Below are 27,902 nucleotides of genomic sequence, written 5' to 3'. Positions count from 1 at the left end.
ATCTTCTTTGATAAGTTCCCTTAATTGCTTTGAATTTGTATTCCACATCCTTAGAGGCATGTTTGCTTCTTTCATCTCCTTGTTAGCTTCTCTGTATAAGGATTTCAAATCCTCCTCTTTATTCACAGTACCTTGAAGATTGTCCACATAGAAACTTTTCTTTAAGATTTCTTTGAAGGGACTTTCAGATTTCTTCAAATGTGTATTTAGAGTAGCTTCTAGTAAGAATGGAGAGGATGTTGCACCAAATAATACTGATTTGAAGCGATAAGTTTTCACAGGACTTTGAGGATCATGTGGATTTTCAGGCCACAAGAATCGAGTATAATCTCTATCTATTTCTTGTAGTCCTACTCTTAAGAAAGCCTTGGAAATATCAGCCGTGTAGGCATATGGGTTTGTGCGAAATTTCATAAGCACGTCTCCAAGCTTCTCAGTTAGTGAGGGTCCGGTCATCAGACAGTCATTAAGACTTGCTACATCTTTATTTGCTCGTGCGCTGCAATTATATACAACACGTAGTGGAGTGGTTTCAGAATCTTTTCTGACTCCATGGTGCGGGAGATAATTAGCGTTTGTCTTCAACTTATCTTCGACTATTTCCTCAATGAATTTATTGTCCAACTGTTCTTGTATGATATTATCATAGACAGTCAGTAACTCTGGATTCTTCCTGAGCTCATGTATTTGTGCTTTCATCTGTCCGAAAGCCATGCGATAATTGCTAGGCAGATGTGGTGGATTTAATTTCCATGGTAACCTAACCCAATACTGTCCATCTTTATATTTGACAGTGTCCAAATATTGGCTGTAAGTCTGAGACTCTTGTGGGCTTGGTTTATTTACATCAATACCTATCGCATCTAAATCCCACAACTTATCAACTTGTTCATTCATTTCTTCCAGTAATGATAATTTTTGCTGTGGTACATGATCAGCGGTTATTCTCGTAACTAGTACATTTTCCACTGAATCAACATCAGCTTCTTTCCCACTTTGAGAGGGAATGGGACCACATATCATGTGGCCTTCTGCTGTTTTCAGCAAGTGAACATCATGTTTACTTACTATATTTTGCACAAAACAGTGATAATAATCACTTCCAATGATTAAATCAATTGGACTAATTGTGTCCGTCTGTATGTCAGGACAGGCTAACTTGACCTTAGCTGCTTTCAGTGCTGCAACTGTTTCTTTTAATCCCTGGATCTGCACAGACTTAGGCAAATCATCTACTATCACAGCTTCTACTGTCTTTTTCCTGTTTCCTAGACCAACAGTGATTCTGGCTAGGTCATATGTCTGTTTACCAGAATTGTGGAAAAAACCAGCTATATCTAACTGTATTTTGGCATAGGGTTGTTTATTCAGTTTCTGCAACACTGTTCTTCTTATGAAGGACCTTTGTGAGCCTTGATCAAATAGTGTTAGCACATTGGTTTTGTGTAATTTATTAGATAACTGAACTCGAGCTATCGGGAGAGCAGTTGCTTTAAACTTATCTCTCACATTTAATGCTGTTGCTTGTTGACTTCCTGATTCTGTGGAAGTCTTCTGCTGTTCAGCAAAAGTATTTGGGCATAATGCTGTATGATGCATACCCTTGCATTTAAAACACTTCTTCAGTGAGCATTTACCTCCCTTGGGTTCACCTAAACACTTGATGCACCTTTTCAGCTGATGAACACGTTGTTTACGTGCCTCCATTGATGTGTATTGAATACAATACTGTGCCCAATGTGTTCCATCACAAAGTACACATTTTGGAGTACGTTTATGTGTGACAGTTTGTTTACTGTCTGTTGTATTCACAACTTGATAAATGCCTATATGGGATTTCCCATTATGTGGTTTAGTGGGAGTAGGTATACTCTTTTTATACTGAGTTGAAGGTTTATTATCCACTGGATTTGTGGATTTTTCGTCTTGTCTCGTTGCTTGCATGCATGAAACTATTGTTTGTAAACCACTGCTAATTTCTTCACAAGTGAAATAGCGTTTATTGAACATAATATTTAATCGTTCAATAGTTTGTGGTGACAACTTATCTTGTACAATACCACTGATAAACCAATCACATTGTCTTAGGTCATATTTAGCATCTAGAGATCTGAGACTATTGTCTAATATAATTCTAAATGCCTGTAAGTCTGAAAAACAATGTTTGGGTGGCTTCAAGCTTGATATTAAGACTGCATGTCTAACTCTAGCCTTGTCAGCATCGAAGTAATTGTCTGCTAAGACACGTAAGGCTATTTGATAATTGCCTTTAACCACCGGAAATGACTTAATCAGTTCATAGGGTTCTCCCTTCACAAGACATTTAAGGTAATTGAACTTAGCAATCTCATCTATGTCAGTTCGTGAATTTACTATGGATTGAAAACCACTAATGAATTCTTCATAATTATGACCTTGGAAAATAGGTAATGACAATGTAGGTAAGCTTGGTAATGGGACACTTGTTGTTACAGGTGTAACAGGTGTTTGACCACTATTTACAGTAGGTCTCTGTGACAGAGTTTTGCGGCAGATAGCCTGTACTCCTGTCCACCTTAATTGTTGATTACTAAAAGTATCCAAAACATTTTTAATTTCATCCTCAGATGGATCTGATTCAAGAAATTTATTTTCATAATGTGTATAGTCTGAATTAATTATTTCCAGACATTGTGTAAATAATTCAAACTTGACCTCAAGATCATCAAAATCTATGTTTGTATCTTGAGTTAATCCTATACAGACTGAAATTAGATTTTCTAATTGTGTAATCTTAGTCTGTAAAGACTGAAACTGAGTTTTCAAACAAGCCATTTTAATGGTATACTGAAAATTCTAGCACCACACTTAGAGTGTTTAAAAAACACTGTACTGCTATAGACAGCTGAGTTTTTGTTATGCTTAAGTCAGCAATAATCGAGTCAGACACTACTGACCCACTAAGCTTAACCTCAGGGTCAATGACCATGAAGGGTACAGGGTACATGTGTCTGGTGTTTATGGCTTGAGTTTGCTGTGTCAGCCTGACCACGATGATTAATCGTAAATAACGATATTATACACTTCATTCACTATACACTATAAATGTCACTGTATAACTGTAAATTACCCGTGAATATTACTTACACATATATAAATTTCACTGTTAATATATATTTGAAAGCTTACACTTTATATATAAGTTCCTTTAATATAACAGGTAGATCTATAAGAAACAAACTTTAACACAATCTTGTCTCTTAATTTCTGTCTATAAACATTATAAACACTGTGTATATACACACATAGACAAACTGAACATCTGTTGGGTTGTTGTCTTGGTCAGCACTTCTCGAGATTGGAGCAGTGGGTGCAGGGTGTGGGTGAGTCACCCAGCTCCCGTTTTCGTTGGGTGAGTCACCCAGCTCCCGTTTTCTTTGGGTGAATGCTGGGTGAGCGCCCGTTTTCTTTTGGCTGCCCATTCTCTGTGATTGAGTCTGGAGGGACTCATTTATACTGATTTATATTGTAAAACACTAGTTTTACAGCTTTTTTTGAAGGACCTTGGCTCATAGGTTATTTGTACACTGTAGTACAACATATTTGGACCACAGTGTGGTCTTTATCCGGTTCGAGCACGACCAATTCTGTTGAGAAATGGCATTACCAGTTAAGTTTAAAGACTTATACTTAACTTAAAAGGACAACTCATCACCTGCACAGCCGCCCCTGCAGACGAGATCTAGAAGCTGTCGAAACCATCTCAACATGGGCTGTCAAGAAATATAATTTGTATGATTATAAATTACCCCTAGGGGGTGTTATGTCAGCATATTTCATACACTGGTGGCTGACGATGTACGTACTTGTTTGGACTCAATGGTCCGCATATCACCGGGGTTTATGATAAGTGACTAACTCACGATTTTATACTCAACTACACAGTCAATAGTAATACATCACGAGTTAGAACACTTACCTGGGTATATGTATCTGACCTGTAATTACGCCCGGATATCCGTTGAGTTAATTGAAGAATAGTGTTCTTTGAAGAATGTCGCACTACACTCTGTTGGATCGCAACACTCGTTGTTACACTGTTCATCAATAATTGTTCACACAATATCACTAAGAAGTTGATCACACTTCTCTGTAAGTGTTTATCGTGTTTTGTGAGACACTTTGTCCACACTAACGCACAGATCAGTGTTCTTTGTTGGTTTTCCTGGCGTCAGTGTCACTCGTAGTAGAGTCAAAGTTAATCTGGCGATGCCACACCGCCCCAAGCCGTCACTGCCCTAGCATAAAAAAAAGCTGACCTAGTACTTCTTGCTTCCTTGCCACTTTCTCGATGAAGCAAAGCAGAATGTTTGATTCTTGCTGTCTTAAGCATAGACAACAATGTCCACTATTTTTACCATGGTAATAAAGTGGGAGCAGGATTTTCCTTAATTGTCCTGCTAAGTAAGAGATGTACTGTCTCTTATAAAAATACACTTTGCAACACCGCTGCAAGGAGCAGAGGTCACTTGACTACGTGGCATAGCATCTGTGATCAATTACTCACTGTAGCAGTAAACAAGACGCTCGCCCCTTCTGAGAGGGCTTGGCCCCTCAGGGCTGAAAGGGGCTGAAGGGGCTGAAAGGGCTGAAGGGGGCTGATACCCCCCTCCTGGAGAAAATTTCTCCACAGAGGGGCTCTTGATTTAGGGAATTGAATCTGTGCTCCAGTTCCCCGAATTAAGCCTGAATGCCTTCCACATCCCCCCCCCTGGGCGCTGTATAATCCTACGGGTTTAGCGCTTCCCCCTTGATTATAATAATAATCTAGGTGTAGACAGTATTTCTTGGGCCCTTTGTCTACAATCCTGGAAGAAATGTATGAAGACATTACTAATGATGCCACTGTTGGCTCCCAAAACAAACCCAGTCAGAAAATGACTTTTAATATTGTTATTCTGATGGGAGGAATATACTGAAGTAGGTCATTCTTGCTGGTAGGCTTGCAGCAAACTTTGAACTTGAAGTTCGAAGTCAAGAAACTAGAGGATGTTGTATCTTTCTTCTAAGACTATAAATTGTATTGAATGTTCAACCTTGTTATAACTACTTCTGTAATTCTCAAGGTTGAAGCATCTGGGCGTGATTACCAGGTCGTCATCCACATGTGAGGTTTGAAGGGATGATGCCGGAGAATCTTCCTACTTCTGGGTACCCCATATAGAGGTCGGCAAGGACAGCACTAATGGGTGATCCCATGGCCTACCTTATTCGTCAAAATGTGCTGAAGAAAAACAGTTAAAATTAATGTACAGTTTGGTGAGATCTCAAAGGAAGACCTCACTTCCAAAGCAGCTCCATGCCTGGCCGTGCCTTCATTGGTAGTAAATCTGTAGCTTGATCTGAAATGACCTTGATAAGTAGTAATGTGATAGCGAGGCTGGCCAGTTTCGTCTTTACTTTGGTGTTTTTGCCCATGTTAAGTACGTCTCCTGAGTCACAAAATATATCTGAAGTTGAAGTTCCAATCTTTTCACTGGAGGACTCGTGATCCAAGATATTCGATCTACCCTTCCATTGGATCAAATTTGATGATTACCCATCCCCCCTTATAGGCTTGTCACTTTCCCAGAATTATAAAGAATTCCTTCTCCCTCCTCGCCCAGAGTAGTGGGGAGGAGGGATGGTGGAGGTGGAAGAGTTGTGATGGAGAAAGCAAGGAAGGAGTGTCCTGTTTAGCAAAATTGGATATATCGACAATGGAGGAGTGATGGTGGTTATGAGAGGTGGCGTTGGTTGAGCAATGTTGTGGTTACGGGGGAAGGGTTGTGATAGTTGAGGAGAGGTGGGGATGAAGGGGTGTGCTGGGCGGTGACAGGTGACATACGTTGCCTATTATTCCCAGCACTCGTCTTAACCGATCCCTCCCTCCCTCCCTCCCTTTCTCCCTCCCTTTCTCCCTCCCTTTCTCCCTCCCTACCTCCCTTCCTCCCTCCCTCCCTCCCTCCCTCCCTCCCTCCCTCCCTCCCTCCCTCCCTTCCTTCCTTCCTTCCTTCCCACTATTTTATGTTAACTCGCATCCTTCATTCCTCGTACACTCTCCTTCATAACGCACACTCTTCTCTGTTTAATTTCTTGCCTTTTCTCCCATCAGTGTTCCAATGGGACAAACAACAGCCGTTCCTCCTAAAGTTTGGCTCCGTTCATAAGCCTTATTCTGTAAAAGTGCATTCTGTCGTCCCCGTGGCTCATTAGTGTTTACCTTGAATATATGCTCGTGGTGTGGTGCCTCTCATATCAGTCTGCCCTTGTATCTGTCAGTGCCCCAGAGTACTAGCTGAGGTTTGTATGCTCGCTTAACTCCCAGCTGATATGATTTCTGTGTGCCCGGTGGTCTGGTGGCTAAAGCTCCCGCTTCACACACGGAGGGCCCGGGTTCGATTCCCGGCGGGTGGAAATTCCGACACGTTTCCTTACACCTGTTGTCCTGTTCACCTAGCAGCAAATAGGTACCTGGGTGTTAGTCGACTGGTGTGGGTCGCATCCTGGGGGACAAGATTAAGGACCCCAATGGAAATAAGTTAGACAGTCCTCGATGACGCACTGACTTTCTTGGGTTATCCTAGGTGGCTAACCCTCCGGGGTTAAAAATCCGAACAAAATCTTATCTTATCTTATCTTATCTTACCTAAGTATGGGGTATTTTATTTAAGTTTCTTTTACGGATTCAGTAGCACCTAATTCAGTTGTAACTACTGAAAACGAAATGACCACCAACCAAAACACCTGAAATTACGGTCATCAGAAAAAAACCAAGTCAGTCGAGTCGGCACTATGCCAGAGGCATTTGCAGAAGTGGACCAAATGGAAAAGGAAATGGAACTTGTCAATGCTATCATCCAAGAGAATTATCTGGAGAGAGTTTATCTGGAGAGAGTTCCGGGGGTCAACGCCCCCGCGGCCCGGTCTGTGACCAGGCCTCCTTAGGTCAGTGTCCCAGGATGCGACCCACACCAGTCGACTAACACCCAGGTACCCATTTTACTGATGGGGAACATAGACAACAGGTGGAAAGAAACACGTCCAATGTTTCTACTCTGGCTGGGAATCGAACCCAGGCCCTCACCGTGTGAAGCGAGAGCGTTAACCACCAGGCCACCAGAGCCATAATATCCTGAATAAAAGCACTTGCAGTTTCAGGAACTGCAAATGTTAACTGTGGGTTGAATAGGAAAACTGTATAGTTGACATTGCTCTGGCAAAGTTTGTTGCAGAGATAATATGTGGGAACTCCGTAGACGTGTAGTATGGCCTCTGGCTGGTGTCTCACTTTGAACTGATGCCGGCGGCTTAATATGGGCAATGCTCAGATGTGTTCAGCCATGTAAAGTACTAGAGGGACTATGACACAAGCTGTTCTGTAAACTAGAGATAATGCTATGTTTCAAACTATCCAGTATAGTATAGGAAAGGAACAAGGCGTATAAAGCAACATTAACATCAAACTGAATATGAAAACAAAAAAAAAACCATACAAACAGTGGGTAGTCTTGGCTCTCAGCCCCACCTCTCAGTGGGGTAGTCTTGGCTCTCAGCCCCACCTCTCAGTGGGGTAGTCTTGGCTCTCAGCCCCACCTCTCAGCTTGCTACATGTAGATTCACTCCTATCTAGCCTCGTGGTCCCTGTCATACCTGCTATTAAAACTATGTACGGAGCCTACTTCCACCACACCTTCAAGGTAATTCAACTTCCTCATCACCCTCAGGCTGAAGAAATTCTTACTGACATTCCTGTGACATATCTGTGTCTTTAACTTCCAACTGTGCCCCCACGTACCTGTTTCTCGCCTCTTAAAACGTGTATCGCTGTCTACCCTATCAATTTCCCTGAGTATTTTCTGTTATGTCTCCCATTGTTCTTTTCTCTAACATATTCACGTTCATTTTCTTTAGCCTCTCATAGTTCATACTTCTTAACTCAAGCAGTAGTCTCATTGCATGCCTCTGCACTTTCTTCAGTTTCATAACATTCTTCATCAGGTGTGAGTTCCATGTTGAACCTGTGTACTCCAAAATGATCCTGACATATGTTGTATAGAGGATTTTGAATGACTGTTGAGATACCAAAAATCTACCCTTAGATTTGTCAGACAAACATTGGCTACAGATGTTATTCGGTTGTGCGCCTCCACCGATATGCTGGGCACTATGATCACTTCTAGGTGTTTATGTGTGTGTGTGTGTGTGTGTGTGTGTGTGTGTGTGTGTGTGTGTGTGTGTGTGTGTGTGTGTGTGTGTGTGTATTCACCTAATTGTGGTTACAGGGGTCGATTCATAGCTCCTGGCTCCGCCTCTTCACTGGTCGCTACTAGGTCTACTCTCTCCCAGCTCCATGAGCTTTATCGTACCTCTTCTTAAAGATGTGTATGGTACCTGCCTCCACTACCTCACTTTTCAGACTATTCCACTTCCTGACAACTCTATGACTGAAGAAATATTTCCTAACATCCCTGTGGCTCATCTGAGTCTTCAACTTCCAATTGTGACCCCTTGTTGTTGTGTCCCATCTCTGGAACATCCTGTCTCAGTCCACCTTGTCGCTTCCTCTCAGTATTTTATATGTCGTTATTATGTCCCCCCTGTCTTCCAGTGTCGTCAGGTCGAGTTCCCTTAATCTTTCCTTGTAGGACATGCCCCTTAGCTCCGGGATTAGTCTCGGTGCAAACTTTTTGACTTTCTCTAGTATTCTAACGTGCTTGGCCAGGTGTGGGTTCCAATTTGGAGCTACATGCTGCAATATGGGCCTGACGTACACGGTGTACAGGGTCCGGAACTACTCCTTACTGAGATACCGGAATGCTGTTCTTAGGTTCGCCAGGCGCCCGTATGCTGCAGCAGTTATTTGGTTGATGTGCGCCTCGGGAGATGTGTTCGGTATTATACACACTCCGAGATCCTTTTCCTTAAGTGAGGTTTGTAGTGTGTGTGTACTCACCTATATATCGTTGCAGGGGTCGATTCACAGTTTTCGACCCTGCCTCTTTGCTAGTCGCTACTAGGTCCACTCTTTCCCTGCTCTTAGAGCCTAATCGTACCTCATTTTAGAGCTATGTATGGATCCTGCCTCCACTGTTTCACTCTCCATATTTTTCCACTTTCTGTGTAGGTGTGAGAGGGGGGGGGGAGGAGACATTACCTGCAGTAAAGTTGGTATCCGGCTGGGGCAGTTCTATCTGGTTTACCCACTGCGTGTAAACAAGAGGCTCCTCCAGGCGTAGGATGGCTATGTCGTTCTCATAGGTAATCCTGTCAAAATTATATCATTATTTAACAAACTAAATTGTATTGATTATTCAAATCGTCTGACAAGAATATATTAATTATACATTTCCAACAACCTCTATCAGGCAGGGCAGGTGTTCACACAGTGCTTCCTACGTTACCTGAAAACTTATCTTAGTTCAGCTTGAATCTTTCCAACAAGTCCAGATTATTATTATATTTCTGGGCTTAGCACTACTTGTAAATAAAATCATAATAATTATATTCATGGAAAGCATTAATTCCGCATAGGTTACAGAGAGTTCCAACAGATGTGCAGTTTCTTACACATGAAAGCTCCACTATCACACAAGTTGGACCATTAGTTAATTAAGATAAAATAAGATTTTACTCGAATTTTTAACTAGGAGGGTTCGGCAGCCAGGATAACCCAATAAAGTCAGTGCGTCCTCGAGGATTATCTGCCATATTTCCATTGGGGTCCTTTAGTCTTGTCCACCCAGGATACGACCCACACCAGTCGACTAATACCCAAGTACCTACTCGCTTGCTAGGTGAACAGGGCAGCAGTTGAAACATGCCCAATGTTTCCACCAGTGCCGGGAATCGAACCACGGACACTCGGTATCTGAGCTATATGCCCTGCCAACCGAGACACAACAGAACATCACAGCACATGTGGAAAATACTGTATATATTTACGGAAATACAGTATTTTATATGTAAATTGATGGTTTATATTGTATTTAATAAAAATTATATTATAAAAAATGGGAAGCTCTGCACCTGCGCAGAGGTCACTCGCCATTGTGTTTTTGAATGAGCCAAGAAAACGTTAGTGAAAATAAGAAGAATTTTCGTCGCTCTAGAGGTTATATTGGGTTTACACCTCTCAAATAGGAGCCGAAATTGTTGGATGTGCATTTCTGCATAATTTGAACATTAAATCGATGTACAGGACAGCTCCAGGAACCTCAGATAAGGTGTTGATGGAGGTAATTCACGGTAGTGTAATTATGAGAAAATATGAGTAGGTAACTTACGGGTCATAGAATGGATGTTCAATGATGAAGCTGATGTGTTGCACCTGCTCATCCCCGTCCACCTGGTGAAGCTCTTGCTCCCCAGCCACCACCTGCAACACACACACATACTCATACATAGATATAGGTGAGTACATAACATTGTGATATAACACATCAAGCCATATACCCCAGATGTTCTACATAGTAGTTGTCCATTAAGCCTTCCATGCAACTTCGATTTTGTTGCCATTTGAAAAATAAAATTTAATTTATAAGAAATTACAACATACAGTATTTGAATAGAATATATATATATATATATATATATATATATATATATATATATATATATATATATATATATATATATATATATATATATATATATATATATATATATAATATGTCGTGCCGAATAGGCAGAACTTGCGATCTTGGCTTAAATAGCAACGCTCATCTTGCCATATAGGACAAGTGAAAATTTGTGTATGCAATAATTTCGCCAAAATCATTCTGAACCTAACGAAAAAAATATATTTCACTGTGTTTGTTTAGTATTAAATTATTGTAAACAAATCTAAAATGTACTTAGTTGGGTTAGGCTAAAATAAATTTTTCTTGTTATAATAAGGTTAGGTAAGTTTTCTAAGTTCCTTTTGGTGCAAAATTATAAATTTTTGCATCAACATTAATGAAAAAAATATATCTTTAAATGTATAAGAGGAAATTTTAGAAAGGACTTAATTTTAAATGAGTTCTTGCTAATTGACCAGATTTACATATTCGGCACGACATATATATATACATGTATATATATATATATATATATATATATATATATATATATATATATATATATATATATATATATATATATATATATATATATATATATATCAATAACAACACTGCACTAGCCAAGGACTCGAACCCATGGTTGGTAGGTAAGACACATAGGCAACAGTTAGGCAACTTTATTCCGAAACGTTTCGCCTACACAGTAGGCTTCTTCAGTCGAATACAGAAAGTAGGCAGGCACAGTAGAGATGTGAAGACGTAATCAGTCCATCACCCATCAAGGGTGATGGACTGATTACGGACTTAATTTTAAATGAATTCTTGCTAATTGACCAGTTTTACATATTCGGCACGACATATATATATATATATATATATATATATCTATATATATATATATATATATATATATATATATATATATATATATATATATATATATATATATATATATACATATATAAATCTGCCATTCCTCTTTTTTTTAATTAGTTACCATCTGTCAAAGCCATTTATCGATAGACATTTGGCTTTTGTGTGTCCCGTCAAGGAAAGTTCGTTGATGCAGGTGAGGGAGCTCTTGATCTAGGGAATTGGGTCTGTTTTCCCATTCCCTGAATTAAGCCTAAATACCTTCTTATACATTCTCCAGACGCTGTATAATCCCTCCGGGTTTAGTGCTCACCATAATTTTTGTGTTACTGGTCTTTCACTTTTATATACACACAAGACACACGACTGCAACAATACTTATAAATATATATTCTCACAATTTTCGCAATTCCAGACGTAACAAAGGAGATAAAAAAATATACACTACAATTTTGAAGGTAAGAGCGGAGCAAATATCAGAGGCGAGGGGCAGACTACTGGGAGGCGGGGACGTGAATTCAGGTTGTGTGTAGCTTACAACATGATCTAATACATGCAATTCTTATTTACAATTATTACTTAGTATGACATTGTGGAAGTTTGTTGGCTTCAGGAATGATCCTCCTTAATATGCTATTCCACCTAACATGTAGAAAGCTAACTTAACTGCTCTCTGAGTCATCAAGAATATTCTTTAAAAGTATTCATATACGTTTGTGCAAAAACTTAACCTGGTGCTCTAATTCGAGTGCCAAACCTTTGTTATGATGATAGTGACCTATATTGGTAAGAGAACATCGAGCACTAACTAGGCTTTGATAAGATCATTTTTATTTACCTTAACTACAAATGGTTTTACAGAATGTTATACATTTATACATTAATTGCAATAAATATTATAGTTTTAGGTGGAAAATTATGGAGATCTAACCTAGACTATCCTAAAAAGTTAAATTGTGACATTTCTATTATGTGGCAGCACTTGAAGAGGCTGTCAGAGCAAGTGCCTTGTTGGAGGGGCTCTGGGCCATGGAAGTTTTTTGTGTCCTCAGAACCATGTTCAACTGAGGCTGTGAATGGGAGTGCAAGTTTTTATTTTAAACTAATAGGATGTAAACCTGATTTAGATGTGAACTGAGGCAGTTTCCAGATATTTTTCCAGGCATATGTTTAATTCGTTTTATTCCTTAAACGCGTGTTGTGTGATCCACACAGGTTTAGAGCTTTTCTTATTGCAATACTAACCTAACAATTTTTATTTTTATTTTTTTTTTCATACCCGTGTCACAGCTCCTGGGCATGTTTACTGGAAGCTCTCGAACCATTTTTAGGACAACGTAGATATTCCATTATGATAAATTTCCTTTAACTACCCAACTAATTTGTTGCCTTATGTCCATGGAAAATTTCTTGCGTAATTTATGTATCAGGCCTTGCAAACATGCATACCAATTTGTACATATTACTAGAGAAACTTAATAGAATATAGATATATTAATTTATGCCCTTGTTTTATACATTTCGCTTTCTTTCCTTATTATAGAAAATAGACTCTCAAACTCCAGGTAAAAAGTATTGGGTGAACATATCACCTGAGGTGCGCATCACCTAAATATGTGAATACATACATTTAATGTACGCTTCATGGTATTTATTAAAGGAAACGTTTCGGCACGAGTGACTTCAGTGCTAATATAGATACAGCTGAGAATGGAGCGTATGTAGTGGCGGAAGCCAGGTAACAAAGCGAAGGTGAAGGTATGCTGTGAGTGAGAAGAGTTTGGCTTTGAGAACCTGCCTAATATGGACCAGAAGGCCTGCGGCAGTGCTCCTATGTTCTAGGTAGTTATCACATGATGGCCGTCTCCAATATGGGTAACTTTTTGTTTACCAAGTGTTTGGATATGGTGAAACTGCCGGACGTCTGTGGGATAGTGTTGGTAATAGCTATTTAGACGGCCTCCAATCATTTCGTCAGACACCCTTCTCCTGCATTATTCTTACTGAGACCTGGCTTAAGCAGGACACAATAGATATCTACCCTCTACCAGGATACACAGCAATTCACAACTGCAGACCAAACCAAGTTGGGGGTGGTATTGCAATCTATTACTCTAACCAATTATCTTGTATTAGCACCACTTGCTTTAGTGATGAATATGGGGAATACATTTTTGCTAATTTTACTGTAAAAAACCTTAAGACACCTATAACAATCGGTGCCATTTACCGGATACCCCACACAAACATCCCAAATTTCAGTGAGAAATTAAAGTCACTAATAACAAACAGACAAATGAATAAGCACCACCTTCTCATAGCTGGAGACTTCAACATCAACCTTGGCTTACTAGATGATCAGCCTGTAACTGATTTCATCAACATTATGAACAACACACTTTTCATGCCAACAATAACTAAACCAACCAGGCTCACTGAGACAAGTGCAACCATAATAGACCACATATGGACCAATATACTAGCCCCCCTTAAATCAGGGATAATCACAGATAGCACTACAGACCACTACCCTACCTTCCTCCTGACAAACATTAATAAACCACCACTTGAATACAACAAAGTCTCATTTAGACTCCATGACGAGGCCTCAATAAGGAAGTTCACAGCTGACCTAGAGATTGTTGACTGGCCTACAGAATTCTCCAAGGCCAATGGTATTGATGACTGGACAGACATTTTTCTTAACAAATTACTTAAACTATACAACAAACATTGTCCTATAAAAACGAAACAGATCACAAACAAACGGCTTGGTTGCCCATGGCTAACCAGTACCATTCTGAAATCCATTGACAAGAAACACCAATATGAAAAGCAATATAGACAGGGCTTAATACACAAAGATATTCTTAAACACTATTCATCAGTTCTCACCAAAGTAATAAAGAAAGCCAAACAACTATACTACTCCAGTAGATTCACAGACACTAGAGGAGATATAAAAAAGACCTGGAAAAAACTCTCTCAGATTCTAGGGACCCACAAACTGAAAAAAAACAAGAATATTGTCCTAACTAAACCTAATGAAACACCACTACATCCCACTGACACAGCTAACAAGATAAACGACTTCTTCTCAACCATAGGATCTAATCTCGCCAATAAAATCCCACATACCAATGCCCATGCCGGGGACTACCTAGATGGGAATTTCCCAAATTCCTTCTATCTTGCACCAACTGAGCCCTCGGAAGTCACCGAGATTATAAAGTCACTTAAAAACAACTCAGGGAATCTGTCTAATGTCCCACCATTACTGTACAAGCGAGCGGCCCATATCCTTTCGCATGCTATTTCATTACTTTTTAACAAGTCACTAGAAACTAGCACCTTCCCGAAACTACTCAAGATGGCAAGGGTTACACCAATACATAAAGGTGGTGGCCCTACAGACTTAAACAACTATAGGCCAATATCAAACTTACCATTGCTATCCAAAATCTTCGAGAAACTCGTGCACAGGAGACTATATTCATTTATAACAACACAAAACATACTCAACCCCTGCCAATTTGGATTCAGGAAAAATAAAAGCACTGATGATGCAATCATAAAAATGCTAGATCTGCTTTAAACAGCATTGGAAAATAAGGAATATCCACTAGGAATTTTTATTGACCTAAGAAAAGCTTTTGACACAGTAGACCACGACATCCTACTCCACAAACTTGACCATTACGGTATAAGAGGCCATGCGCTTGCTTATTTCAAATCTTACCTTACTAATAGGTATCAGTATGTCACCATTAAAGACACAGCATCAACAACACGGCCACTTGATACTGGAGTTCCGCAGGGAAGTGTCCTTGGTCCCCTGCTCTTCCTCATGTACATCAATGATCTTCCAAACGTATCCCAACACCTGAAACCCATTCTCTTTGCTGACGACACGACTTATGTCATCTCTCACCCTAATCTTGCCACCCTCAACACCATTGTTAACGAGGAGCTGATCAAAATATCGACTTGGATGACAGCCAATAAACTTACGCTTAACACTGACAAAACCTACTATATTATGTTTGGTAGCAGAGCAGGAGATGCACAAATTAACATTAAGATCGACAACACTCTAATTACCAGACATAATGAGGGCAAATTCCTAGGCCTATACCTTGACAACAACCTGAAATTCAGCACCCATATCCAACACATAACCAAAAAAGTATCCAAAACGGTTGGGATCCTTTCCAAGATACGATACTACGTGCCGCAAAATGCCCTTCTCACACTATATAATAATCAGTAAATCCCATCCCTGGCAACACCCCCCCCCCACTCTTCATAGATCTAAACTTACTCCCTGTTCAGTACATCCACACTTATTACTGTGCAATCTACATCTACAGGACCTTAAACTCCAATATCAACCTTGACCTAAAACACTTTCTTGATAGTTGTGACAGAACCCACAGGCATAACACCAGACACAAACATCTCTACGACATTCCCCGTGTCCGACGAAACCTTTACAAAAATTCAATGTATGTCAAAGGCCCTAAAATCTGGAACACCCTACCTGAGAACTCTAGAACTGCAGACACATTCATCACCTTCAAAACTACCATTAGAAAACATCTTATCTCTCTGATACACCCCATCAACTAACTACACGAATACCACCTGGTGATTCACACTTACGCTCACTCACCCATTTGACCATAAACAGAAATATTAATCTCAATCTTAAAATAATGAATCCTATGATACTCCAATACTGAAACTATGTACTGTGCCAAAACAAAAGCATTCACATTGCTAAACTCACAAACTAGTATTTAGTCACTTAGCCATAATACCAACTTACCTCATAATTTGTAATATTTTAAAATAAAGAATTAAACTAAGTCTGCCCGAAATGCCTAGCCATGCTAGGCGTTCTAGTGGTACACTCTGTAATCATTATTTAACTACATGTAAACCACACAACCACCAAATTCTGTAAATTCAACATTGTAATCTTTATAGAGAATAAATAAATAAATTTCACGAACGTCAACCATGGCTGCATTCCATTTCATAAGGTGTTCGAGATATTATATGCTGTGAGTTGATCGTGGCGCCACGGCTACGGGAGTATTTGTGCTGTGTATGCTGTGATCGCCACAGCTGCAGGCGTATTTGTGCGCTCGTATCCTAGCTCCGGAGATCTTTGTGCTGCACCAACACAATTTTTCTCATGCCCTCCTCTCCCACTTGGCATGCATACTCCTTCGCTAATGATAAAGTCACTTATGTATCTGCACTAAGTTCTTAATAAATGTCGAAGAGTTAATGGCTGTTTTAACTAGTTTATTGTTAGTTGTTAAGTCGCTGATCAGCGGAACGATATATTTGAGGTTCTCCTTCAACCGTGTTGTAGGTCTTCACAAGGATGCGTGCCACATGCTTACTGCAGTCTCATATGAGGCGTAAGAAGTGCAGCTAGTTGACTGCATGTGTGAGGTATGAGCATTTTTTTTCATAGAATTGTGGATTGTAAATTTCGAAAGCCCTGAGGAAAAAAAACTATAACTGCTTTCTTAGTCCTGTTGTTACGGCGAGAGAAGAATGCAGCAAATCATTCCTGTAAGTCGGTTTTCGGTAAACCTTAAGTGAAATTCTGCTACCACTTTTGAGTAACAGCATATTGAGAAATGATAATTGATTATTATTCTCCTCTGAAGTTAATTTAATAATACAGTAGGTATCAGAGTGTTGAGGGTATAATGAACTTTAAGACTTTTGGATACTATAACTAATATGTCCAAACACCTGGTTGCTGGTCTGAGGATGGTTTAAGACATGTGAGCAAGCACTTAGGACATTGTATTATGGCTACATTTCGGTCCTGGGATCTTGTTCACTCCATGCATGGATCATGAGAAAAATTCGTTTATATAAGAAAAAGTATATACACGGCAAGCTGAACTTTAGTGAGGTCAGGTGAGCTGAACTGATATGAGGTCACCTGATGGCTATATTCGGAGGGTGGGGTGGGGTGACGCGTGTTCGAGAAGCATGTGTGCTAATTTAGCATATATGTTATAATTTCTTGCTTTCTGCACTACCAAATTTGTTATCACTATCAGGGATATTTCTGAACAGTGGCATATCCATAAATCTAGCTCCCTGATGATCAGCTAGGCTTCATTATATTTCATCATATCTCTCTTGGTGTGTGTACATATGCAATAGGTAGGTATTACTTTGGAAGTTTTTGCTACAAGGGTGTGTATGTTCCTTGATCTTAATAGATAGTCTTTTACATGTCTCCTCTACGTGCCTGGTCTCAGACCGGGCCGCGGGGGCGTTGGCCCCCGAAACAATATGGCAGGAAGTCTTGAGCCTAGTGACTTTTTTTATACGATTCAGGATTGCTTTTTAGAACAGTTTGTGACAGAACAGACTAGAGGAAACAATCTGCTTGACTTGGTTCTTGCCAGCAAAGAATCACTAATTAATAATCTTGAGGTTAATGATGAGCTTGGGGAAAGCGATCACAAATCACTTACTTTCAATATATCATGGAATTACCCAAATAACTGCAAAAAAGTCTCTGTCCCAGACTTCCGCTTGGCCGATTTCATGGGGCTGAGAAATTACCTGGGTGGACTAAATTGGAACGACCTGATTATGGGACAGGTATGTGGTGTTGGTTGCTAATATGACGTTTTTCAAAGCATAGTTCTAACTTCCTAAACAACTTATGTTCCAAGTAGGGAAATCAGATCAACCAAAAATGATCCCAAATGGATAAACAGTAGATTAAAACATCTCATTGGTGAAAAGAGAGGCATATATAGGCGTATCAAAAGAGGGGATGGACAATTAAGAAATGAATATATTCAATTAAAGAGAGAAATAATAAAAGGAATAAGAAAAGCTAAAAGATCCTGTACGAGGCACAAGTACGCTCACACCTTGAGTATGCTCCACTTTCTTGGTTTGCCTGCCCCCTCTCTCATCTGCCACTGCTTGACAGAGTAGAGAACAGAGCAAGACGTCTCATCTCTCGCCTGGACCCATCCTGGATAGATCTGTCATTTCAGCAGAGCCTTCAACATAGGAGGGATGTGGGTGGCCTTACTGTTATGTACAAGGCCAATATTGTCAAAATACCACACTTGGATCCACTTCGAGGACAGCGTGAAACAAGCTTTTATGCCACAAGACGGGCAGAAAGCAGCAACTTCACTCTGGCTGTACCCTTCTCCAGAACATCACTCCATCTGAGATCATACATACCCAGGATGACTCGAGTATGGAACACATTCGTACAGCATAATGATGTCAACGAGATAAAGTCAGTTGATCAAATGAAAATGCTGGCCCACAGATGGCTCCAACTTCATCCTGTTCCCTACTTGTATGTCTCATAACAATAAAAATGCTTTCAAATGAGCTGATGTAGGTAACAGCTCTTAGCTTGCCAATAAAGTTAGGAATCCTTAACCTGTAAATAGCTGTCAATAAAGTTAGGGATCCTTAACCTTGTCAAACCCTTTTTAAAAAAAAAAAAAAAAAAAAAAAAAAAAAGATATTATGAGGCTAAAGTGGCAATGGATTTGAAGACTAACCCAAAAGGTTTCTCTCAGGTATATAGAAGTAAGATTAGGGACATGTTAGGCCCACTCAAAAGTAACTCAGGTCAGATCACTGACAGTCATAAGTAAATGTGTGAAATTTTTAGCTTTTATTTCCTCTCAGTTTTTACACAGGAAGATACTAGAAAAATTCCAGAAATAATAAATTATGTAGAACAGGATGATGATAAACTATGCACGATTAGGGTAACTAGTGACATGGTCCTCAGACAAATAGAGAAATTAAAACAGAACATATGACCAGGCCCTGATGAACTGTTTTCAAGGGTTTTAAAGGAATGTAAAGAGGAGCTTTGCATACCTTTGGCTAGTCAAATGTAATACCTGTTTACAAAGTAGGAGACAGGTCCTTAGCTTCGAACTATAGACTAGTAAGCCTTACCTCCATAGTGGGAAAATTTATGGAATCAATAATTGTCGAAGCAATTCGTGGCCATCTTGAATTGCATAAATTGATTAATGAATCTCAGCATGGTTTTACAAACGGCCGTTTCTGTCTTATGAAATTACTAACTTTTTACACCAAGGTATTTGAGGAGGTAGATCATGGTAATGAATATGATATTGTGTGTTTGGACTTCAGTAAGGCTTTTGATAGAGTTTCTCTTCAGAGGCTGTTGAGGAAAATTAAGGCACAAGGAATAGGAGGAGAAATTTTTTCCTGTGAAGAGGCGTGATTGACAGATAGGCAGCAGAGAGTTTGCATAAATGAGGAGAAATCAGAGTGGGGCGCATCACGAGTGGTGTTCCACAAGGGTTGTTCACAATTAATATAAACGACATTGATGAGGGTATAAATGGCGATATAATCAAGTTTGCTGATAACACCAGAATAGGTCGCCTAATTCATTCTAAAGAGGACATTAGAGCATTCCAGGATGCTTTGAATAGACTGATACAGTGATCGGAGAAGTGGCAGATGCAGTTTAATATAGACAAATGCAAAGTTCTAAATATTGGACAAGAAAATAACCATTCCACATATAAACTATACAATGTATGTCTTAATACTCATGATTGCAAAAAGGAATTGGGAGTTCTGGTTAGAAGTAATCTAAAACCAAGACAACAGTGCATAAGTGTCACAATAAAGCGAAAAGAATTCTTGGCTTCATATCAAGGAGCATAAATAACAGGAGTCCTCAGGTTGTTCTTCAATTCTATATATCCTTGGTTAGGCCTCATCTAGATTATGCTGCACAGTTTTGGTCACCGTATTACAGAATGGATATAAATGCTCTGGAAAACGTGCAAAGGAGGATGACAAAGTTGATCCCATGTATCAGAAATCTTCCCTATGAGGATAGACTGAGGATCCTGAATCTGCACTCTCTAGAAAGGGGTAGAATTAGGGGGAATATGATTGAGATGTATATATGGAAAACAGGAATAAATAAAGGGGATGTAATTTTTTTTTAGCACATCGGCCGAAAAAGAAAAACTTTCATCATTCACTCCATCACTGTCTTGCCAGAGGGGTGTTTTACACTACATTTATAAAAACTGCAACATTAACACCCCTCCGTCAGAGTGCAGGCACTGTACTTCCCATCTCCAGGACTCAAGTCCGGCCTGCCGGTTTCCCTGAATCCCTTCATAAATGTTACTTTGCTCACACTCCAACAGCACGTCAAGTATTAAAAACCATTTGTCTCCATTCACTCCTGTCAAATACGCTCACGCATGCTTGCTGGAAGTCCAAGCCCTTCGCACGCAAAACCGCCTTTACCCCCTCCCTCCAACCCTTCCTAGGCCGACCCCTACCCTGCCTTCCCTCCACTACAGATTTATACACTCTCGAAGACATTCTGTTTTGTTCCATTCTCTCTACATGTCCGAACCACCTCAACAGCCCCTCCTCAGCCCTCTGGATAATAGTTTTGGTAATCCCACACCTTCTCCTAATTTCCAAACTAAGAATTCTCTGCATTATATTCACACCACACATTGCCCTTAGACATGACATCTCCACTGCCTCCAGCCTTCTCCTCATTGCAACATTCATCACCCATGCTTCACACCCATAGAGGAGTGTTGGCACAATTATACTCTCTTACATTCCCCTCTTTCCTTTCATGGACAAAGTTCTTTGTCTCTACAGACTCCTAAGTGCACCACTCACCATTTTCCCCTCATCAATTCTATGATTCACCTCGTCCTTCATAGACCCATCTGCTGACACGTCCACTCCCAAATATCTGAATATATTCACCTCCTCCATACTCTCTCCCTCCAGTCTGATACCCAATCTTTCGTCACCTAATCTTTTTGTTATCCTCATCACCTTACTCTTTCCTATATTCACTTTTAATTTTCTTCTTTTACATACCCTACCAAATTCATCTACCAACCTCTGCAACTTCTCTTCAGAGTCTCCCAAATGCAGTGTCATCAGCAAAGAGCAACTGTGACGACTCCCATTTTGTGTTTGATTCTTTATCTTTTAACTTCACACCTCTTGCCAAGACCCTCGCATTCACTTCTCTTACAACCCCATCTATAAACATATTGAACAACCAGGGTAACATCACACATCCTTGTCTAAGACCTACCTTTACTGGGAAATAATTTTCCTCTCTCCTACATACTCTAACCTGAGCCTCACTATCCTCATAAAAACTCTTCACTGCTTTCAGTAACCTACCTCCTATACCATACACCTGCAACATCTACCACATTGCCCCCGTATCCACCCTGTCATATGCCTTTTCCAAATCCATAAATGCCACAAAAACCTCTTTACCCTTATCTAAATGCTGTTCACCTATGTTTCACTGTAAACACTTGGTCTACACACCCCCTACCTTCCCTAAAGCCTCCTTGTTCATTTGCTATCATACTCTCCATCTTACTCTTAATTCTTTCAATAATAACTCTACCATACACTTTACCAGGTATACTCAACAGACTTATTCCCCTATAATTTTTACACTCTTTTTTATCCCCTTTGCCTTTATACAAAGGAACTATGCATGCTCACTGCCAATCCCTAGGCACCTTACCCTCTTCCATACATTTATTAAATAATAGCACCAACCACTCCAAAACTATATCCCCACCTACTTTTAACATTTCTATCTTTATCCCATCAATCCCAGCTGCCTTACCCCCTTTCATTCTACCCACTGCCTCACGAGCTTCCCCCACACTCACAACTAGCTCGTCCTCACTCCTACAAGATGTTATTCTTCCTTGCCCTATACACGAAATCACAGCTTCCCTATCTTTTCAACATTTAACAATTCCTCAAAATATTCCCTCCATCTTCCCGACACCTCTAACTCTCCATTTAATAACTCTCCTCTCCTATTTTTAACTGTCAAATCCATTTGTTCCCTAGGCTTCCTCAACTTATTAGTCTCACTCCAAAACTTTTTCTTATTTTCAACAAAATTTGTTGATAACATCTCACCCACTCTCTCATTTGCTCTCTTTTTAGATTGCTTCACCACTCTCTTAACCTCTCTTTTTCTCTCCATATACTCTTCCCTCCTTGCATCACTTCTACTGTGTAAAAGCCTCACATATGCTAACTTTTTCTCCCTTACTACTCTCTTTGCATCATCATCCCACCAATCGCTCTTCTTCCCTCCCACACCCACTTTCCTGTAACCACAAACTTCTGCTGAACACTCTAACACTACATTCTTAAACCTACCCCATACATCTTCGACCCTATTGCCTATACTCTCACTAGCCCATCTATCCTCCAATAGCTGTTTATATCTTACCCTAACTGCCTCCTCTTTTAGTTTATACACCTTCACCTCTCTCTTACTTGCTGCTTCTATTTTCATTGTATCCCATCTACCTTTTACTCTCACTGTACCTGCAACTATAACAAGTATTACCCTAAAAAACTAAACAGATCACAGCTAAGAGATTGAACAGTCCCTGGTTAACACTCAGCATCCTCAAATCCATAAATATAAAGCACTTATATGAAAAACAGTGCAGAATGGGTCACATAACCAGAGACCAAACAAAACGTTACTCGTCAATCCTAACCAGCCTGATAAGGACAAAAAATTTGTATTATGAGAACAGATTATTCAACTTAAAAAGGTGATATAAAAAAGACCTGGAAAACCCTATCTTAAATTCTAGGAACAAAAATGATATCAGGGAACAGAACAATGAAATTAACAAAACTAGATGAACCCCTACTCCCACCGACTGAAACAGCAGACAGACTCAATGTTTTCTTCTCCACCATAGGAAAAAAACCTTGCGGGTAAAATCAAAATGTCAAATACCCCACCTAATGACTACCTCACTGGCACCTTCTCACTTATTATCAACACATTAAAGAACAAGGCAGGAGATTTAAATAACTTACCACCCTTTATATACAAAAAAGCTTCACAAGTGCTGTCACCAATTATTGCAACACTCTACCTTCCCCACAAGCTCAAAATAGCGAGGGTCACTCCGATACATAAAGGAGGAGATCAAGCAGACCTGAATAACTATAGGCCAATATCCAACTTACCCCTGCTCTCTAAAATCTTTGAAAAATTAATTCATAAGCGAATCTATTCCTACCTCATCTCCCACAACATACTCAACCCCTGTCAGTTTGGGTTCAGGCCTAATAAAAATACGAATGATGCTATTATACACATGCTGGAACTAATATACACTGCACTCGAAAAAAAGAAGTCCCATTGGGAATCTTCATTAATTTACATAAAGCTTTTGATACAGTTGACCATAATTTGTTGCACATAAAATTATCACACTATGGTATAAAAGGGCACTTCTTGAAATACCTAGTCATACCTTAGCAACAGAAGCCAATATGTGTGCATAAATGGAGCTAACTCTTCCACACAACCAATTATAGTTGGTGTCCCACAGGGAAGTGTCCTTGGCCCACTTCTCTTTCTCATTTACATAAACGACCTACCAAATGTATCTCAACCACTCAAGCCCATACTATCTGCAGATGACACAATATACGTCTTCTCTCACCTAACCCAGTCATACTAGCCAATACTGTAAATACTAAATTACAGAAAATATCTACCTGGATGATGATTAACAAGCTTACTCTCAGTATTGACAAAGCTTACTTCATGCAGTTTGGAACAGAACTACAAATGATAAACATAATGATAAACATAAACATAATGATAAACGGTTCATCTATCAAAAAGCTCACAGAGGGAAAATTCTTTGGAATCCACCGAGATAAATGACTCAAATTTCAAACACATGTACAACAAATTTCCAAGAAAATCTCCAAGACCGCAGGCATACTATCGAAGATGCGGTACTATGTTCCACATTCAGCTCTCCTTGCCCTATATCACTCACTCATTTACCCCTATCTCACCTATGGAATTTGTGCATGGGGCTCAACAACAATAAATCATCTCAGACCATTAATTACCCAGCAAAAGGCTGCAGTCAGAATGATAACAAATTCCCACTCCAGGCAGCATACTCCACCAGTATTCAAAAGTCTAAACTTACTCACCGTACAAAACATCCATACTTAATACTGTGCCTACTACATACATAGAAAACTAAACTCAGATATAAACCCTTCCCTCAAACTTCTCCTTACCAACCTCAAGAGAACACATGACCACAACACAAGGCACAGATCACTCTTTGATGTTCCCTGTGTCCATCTCACACTATGTAAAAACTCAATGCCCAAAAATTTGGAATTCATTACCTGTGAATACCAAAGAAGCACTGTCTGTTTATCAATTCGAGACTCTTCTTAAAAACCACTGACTCACCCAAAACTAAATACTCAATAAGTAACTCTACCTGCAAAGTTAACAAATCGCTTTCTACTGCCTCAAAATATCATTACACACTGTGTTACTTCCCTAGCCTCAGAACCCCATAATTAAATGCTAAAAGATCAATAAATATTGAATAACTGTATTTCATAACTGTATCTCATGAATGTATAACCCGTGACCCTATCAAAGTATGTTTGTAATAATAGAATAATAATAGAATAATCTATTATCTTGAATGCACAGTAACTCATCTAATGACCATATGAACTGTTTCTGCACTACAAATCATTGATTTTATTCGATTTGATCTGATTAATAAATGGTATGACTACATATAGTAAATTGATCATTGTTATATTATACATTGTAATACTACAAATTATGTTTCAAGATTGAATTGTTCAAATTTCATTGTTTAAAATACTCAGTTGTACTTCAAATTGTAAATTGTTTACAGTAATTTTTACCACTGAATCTATCATAGCTTAGTTAATTTTAAATTAATTTTAAGCTTGTCCATGATGTTCTGCATACAAGGGGCTTTTGTCATGTACAACCAACTGCTATAATTCCTTGTACAACTATGTATCATGTCTAAATAAACTATTATTATTATTATTATTATTATTATTATTATTATTATTATTATTATTATTATTATTATTATTATTATTATTATTATAAATATCATATTTTCTGATTTGCATTGAAAACTTATGTTGAAGTCTATCCTGTTTTATTTTGCTTGTAATGAAATAGACTGGGCTGGGTTTTTTTTTTTTTGGGGGGGGGGGGGATGGGAAGGGAATACTGGGATACAACTTTTTAGATCACGCAGCGAGTGAATTGTATCTAGTTGTTGTTATATTCACAGGGAATCGCTAAACCGGTAGGGAATATACAGCACCTAGGGAAATAGGGGTAACCAGATTTGATCTAAGGAAGGAGAGGGTAATACCAGTTCCTTGTTCAAGAGTCATTCACAGGTGTGTAGACACCTCGTCCCATCTGAGGAGTTGGATTGGTACTGAGTTACCAAGTGAAAGAAAGTGAATGATCAGAAGGGTTATTTAATTCTTTATACAACCCCACACTCCGCACCTCTTTACTGTGTGGTTACTATTCCCTATTTTATATACACACTCCACTAAAATCTTACCCGCAGTCCTTGTGGAGAGGTGAAGTCTGCTCCCTCGACGCAGTGAGCGGCGGTGATAACATAGCCAGGTGCAATGATAGAACCTCCACAGAAGTGTATCCACACACCGAGCACCCTCTCCTGGAAGCTCACCTGTGGGATATACATAAGTGTACACGTGTTCACTATCTTTAAACCTTCCTCGTATAAGTTGGGTCACTACATTATCTTTTATTCTATATGCCACAACACTTGGCGTGGGATGCTCATTTGATAGTAGAGGAATATCCAAGGTTTGATAATATAAACTAGAAAACACTCGAGGCATATAGGTCTATAGAACCACACTGAGAACCGTTAATGTAAATATGTGATCATACCACAGAGTGTGTGTGTGTGTGTGTTTCTCTGACGAAAGTAACAGCGTATACCAGCACCTCACCTGGTACGGGAACTGTCCCTTGGTGGCCACCTCACCACCCACGATCCCAACACTGGCTCTAGGCTGTCGCACATGGCCAGAGGACGACCCTTCAGTATATAGATATAATTTATGTGTTAATCAGTTACTCAATTCATACTGAAACATCACATCATAAACATTATAAAGTCAGTCGCTGAGTGAAGACTCCAAGCCCGTTTAGGTATGCAAGAAGCAGGTACGAAACCTCATTACTGCCCACTTAGGTGTACACTCGGGTCAGGGCATTTGTTCTACGTGCCTGAAGATCGAGCTCTCACTCTAATTAAGTGTGAGGTTTCTTGCAGTCTTAAAAAACTCTTTTACTAACTCAAGGAGCGTACCTGTGAACTCTGAGATACGTTCTTCCTGACTTAATTATATTGATTCAGGTAGTGACTTAGGGACGGACAGTTGCAGACTCATGTAAAGACAAGTACATACTCAGAGGAGAGACAAGTACAGATTCAAGGAAGGACTAGTACACAAAGGGAAATGCAAGTATACAGTCTGGGAAGTACAAGTACACACTCAGGGAAGTACAGGTACAGTACACAATCAGGGAAGTACAGGTACAGTACACAATCAGGGAAGTACAAGTACACTCACAGAGAAGACCAGATAACAGACTCAGGGAAGTACAAGTACAGACTCAGGGAAAGGACAAGGTGCTATGTGAACCTTACAGGTTTAACGCTTTACCATGTTAATAATAATAATAATAATAATAATAATAATAATAATAATAATAATAATAATAATAATAATAATAATAATAATAATAATAATAATAAGGCAGGAAGTAGATCTTACCTAAGCATGTTAAGCTGAGGGTCAATATAAGCAGCAGCAGCGGAGACTTAGTGTTGGTCATGGTGTTGTTAATTGTGACAGTATCACTCAGTATTATGACCACCACTGAGGCAGATATCACAACACTGACGTACAGAGGACCAACACTGAGGTAGAGATGACCAACAATGAGAGAGATGACCAACAATGAGGCAGATATCACAACACTGAGGTAGAGAGGACCAACAATGAGAGAGATGACCAGCAATGAGGCAATCACAACACCGAGGTAGAGAGGACCAACAATGAGAGAGATGACCAACAATGAGGCAGATATCACAACACTGAGGTAGATATGACATACACGCGCCAAGATTCTCTCACGCTGATATTAATAAGATATATTAGGTGATAACCTTCGCCACATGCTAGCACAATACAAGCACTGGCCACGTAGACTTTCCCAGACCTAGAAAGGGTAAAGTCTACAATCATGTTTTGGCCTTTAAAGAGGTAGGTGTCCTAATGTTCCTGAAGAGCACCTTATTCAAAGAGATGCAGCTCTTCTTCCCTTACATCAGACTTCATTATCCCCTGGAGGTTATTCCGGGGATCAACGCCCCCGCGGCCCGGTCCATGACCTGGTCCATGACCAGGCCTCCGCTTTATTAACCCTACGGGTGTAGT

General features: G+C 39.6%; 1 protein-coding gene across 1 annotated transcript in view; it reads right to left on the bottom strand.

The window, feature by feature from the left end:
• The window catches only part of LOC128686612 (trypsin-1), a 70,539-nt gene extending 42,984 nt beyond the window's left edge, over positions 1-27,555 (bottom strand). Inside the window, exons 1-5 of the mRNA XM_070084284.1 lie at positions 27,237-27,555; positions 26,406-26,494; positions 25,985-26,116; positions 10,305-10,396; positions 9,176-9,285 (exon numbers count right to left, since the gene is read on the bottom strand). Of these exons, the coding sequence (XP_069940385.1) occupies positions 9,176-9,285; positions 10,305-10,396; positions 25,985-26,116; positions 26,406-26,494; positions 27,237-27,297 (484 nt within the window). The 5' untranslated portion in view covers positions 27,298-27,555. The remainder of the gene's footprint in view (positions 1-9,175; positions 9,286-10,304; positions 10,397-25,984; positions 26,117-26,405; positions 26,495-27,236) is intronic.
• Positions 27,556-27,902: the final 347 nt, after the last annotated feature.

Source organism: Cherax quadricarinatus, chromosome 12 (assembly GCF_038502225.1).
Source record: "Cherax quadricarinatus isolate ZL_2023a chromosome 12, ASM3850222v1, whole genome shotgun sequence".
In the NCBI taxonomy this organism is placed as follows: Eukaryota; Metazoa; Arthropoda; class Malacostraca; order Decapoda; family Parastacidae; genus Cherax; species Cherax quadricarinatus.
The sequence above is the reverse complement of the archived record's forward strand: the minus strand, read 5'-3'. Positions and strand labels throughout refer to the sequence as shown.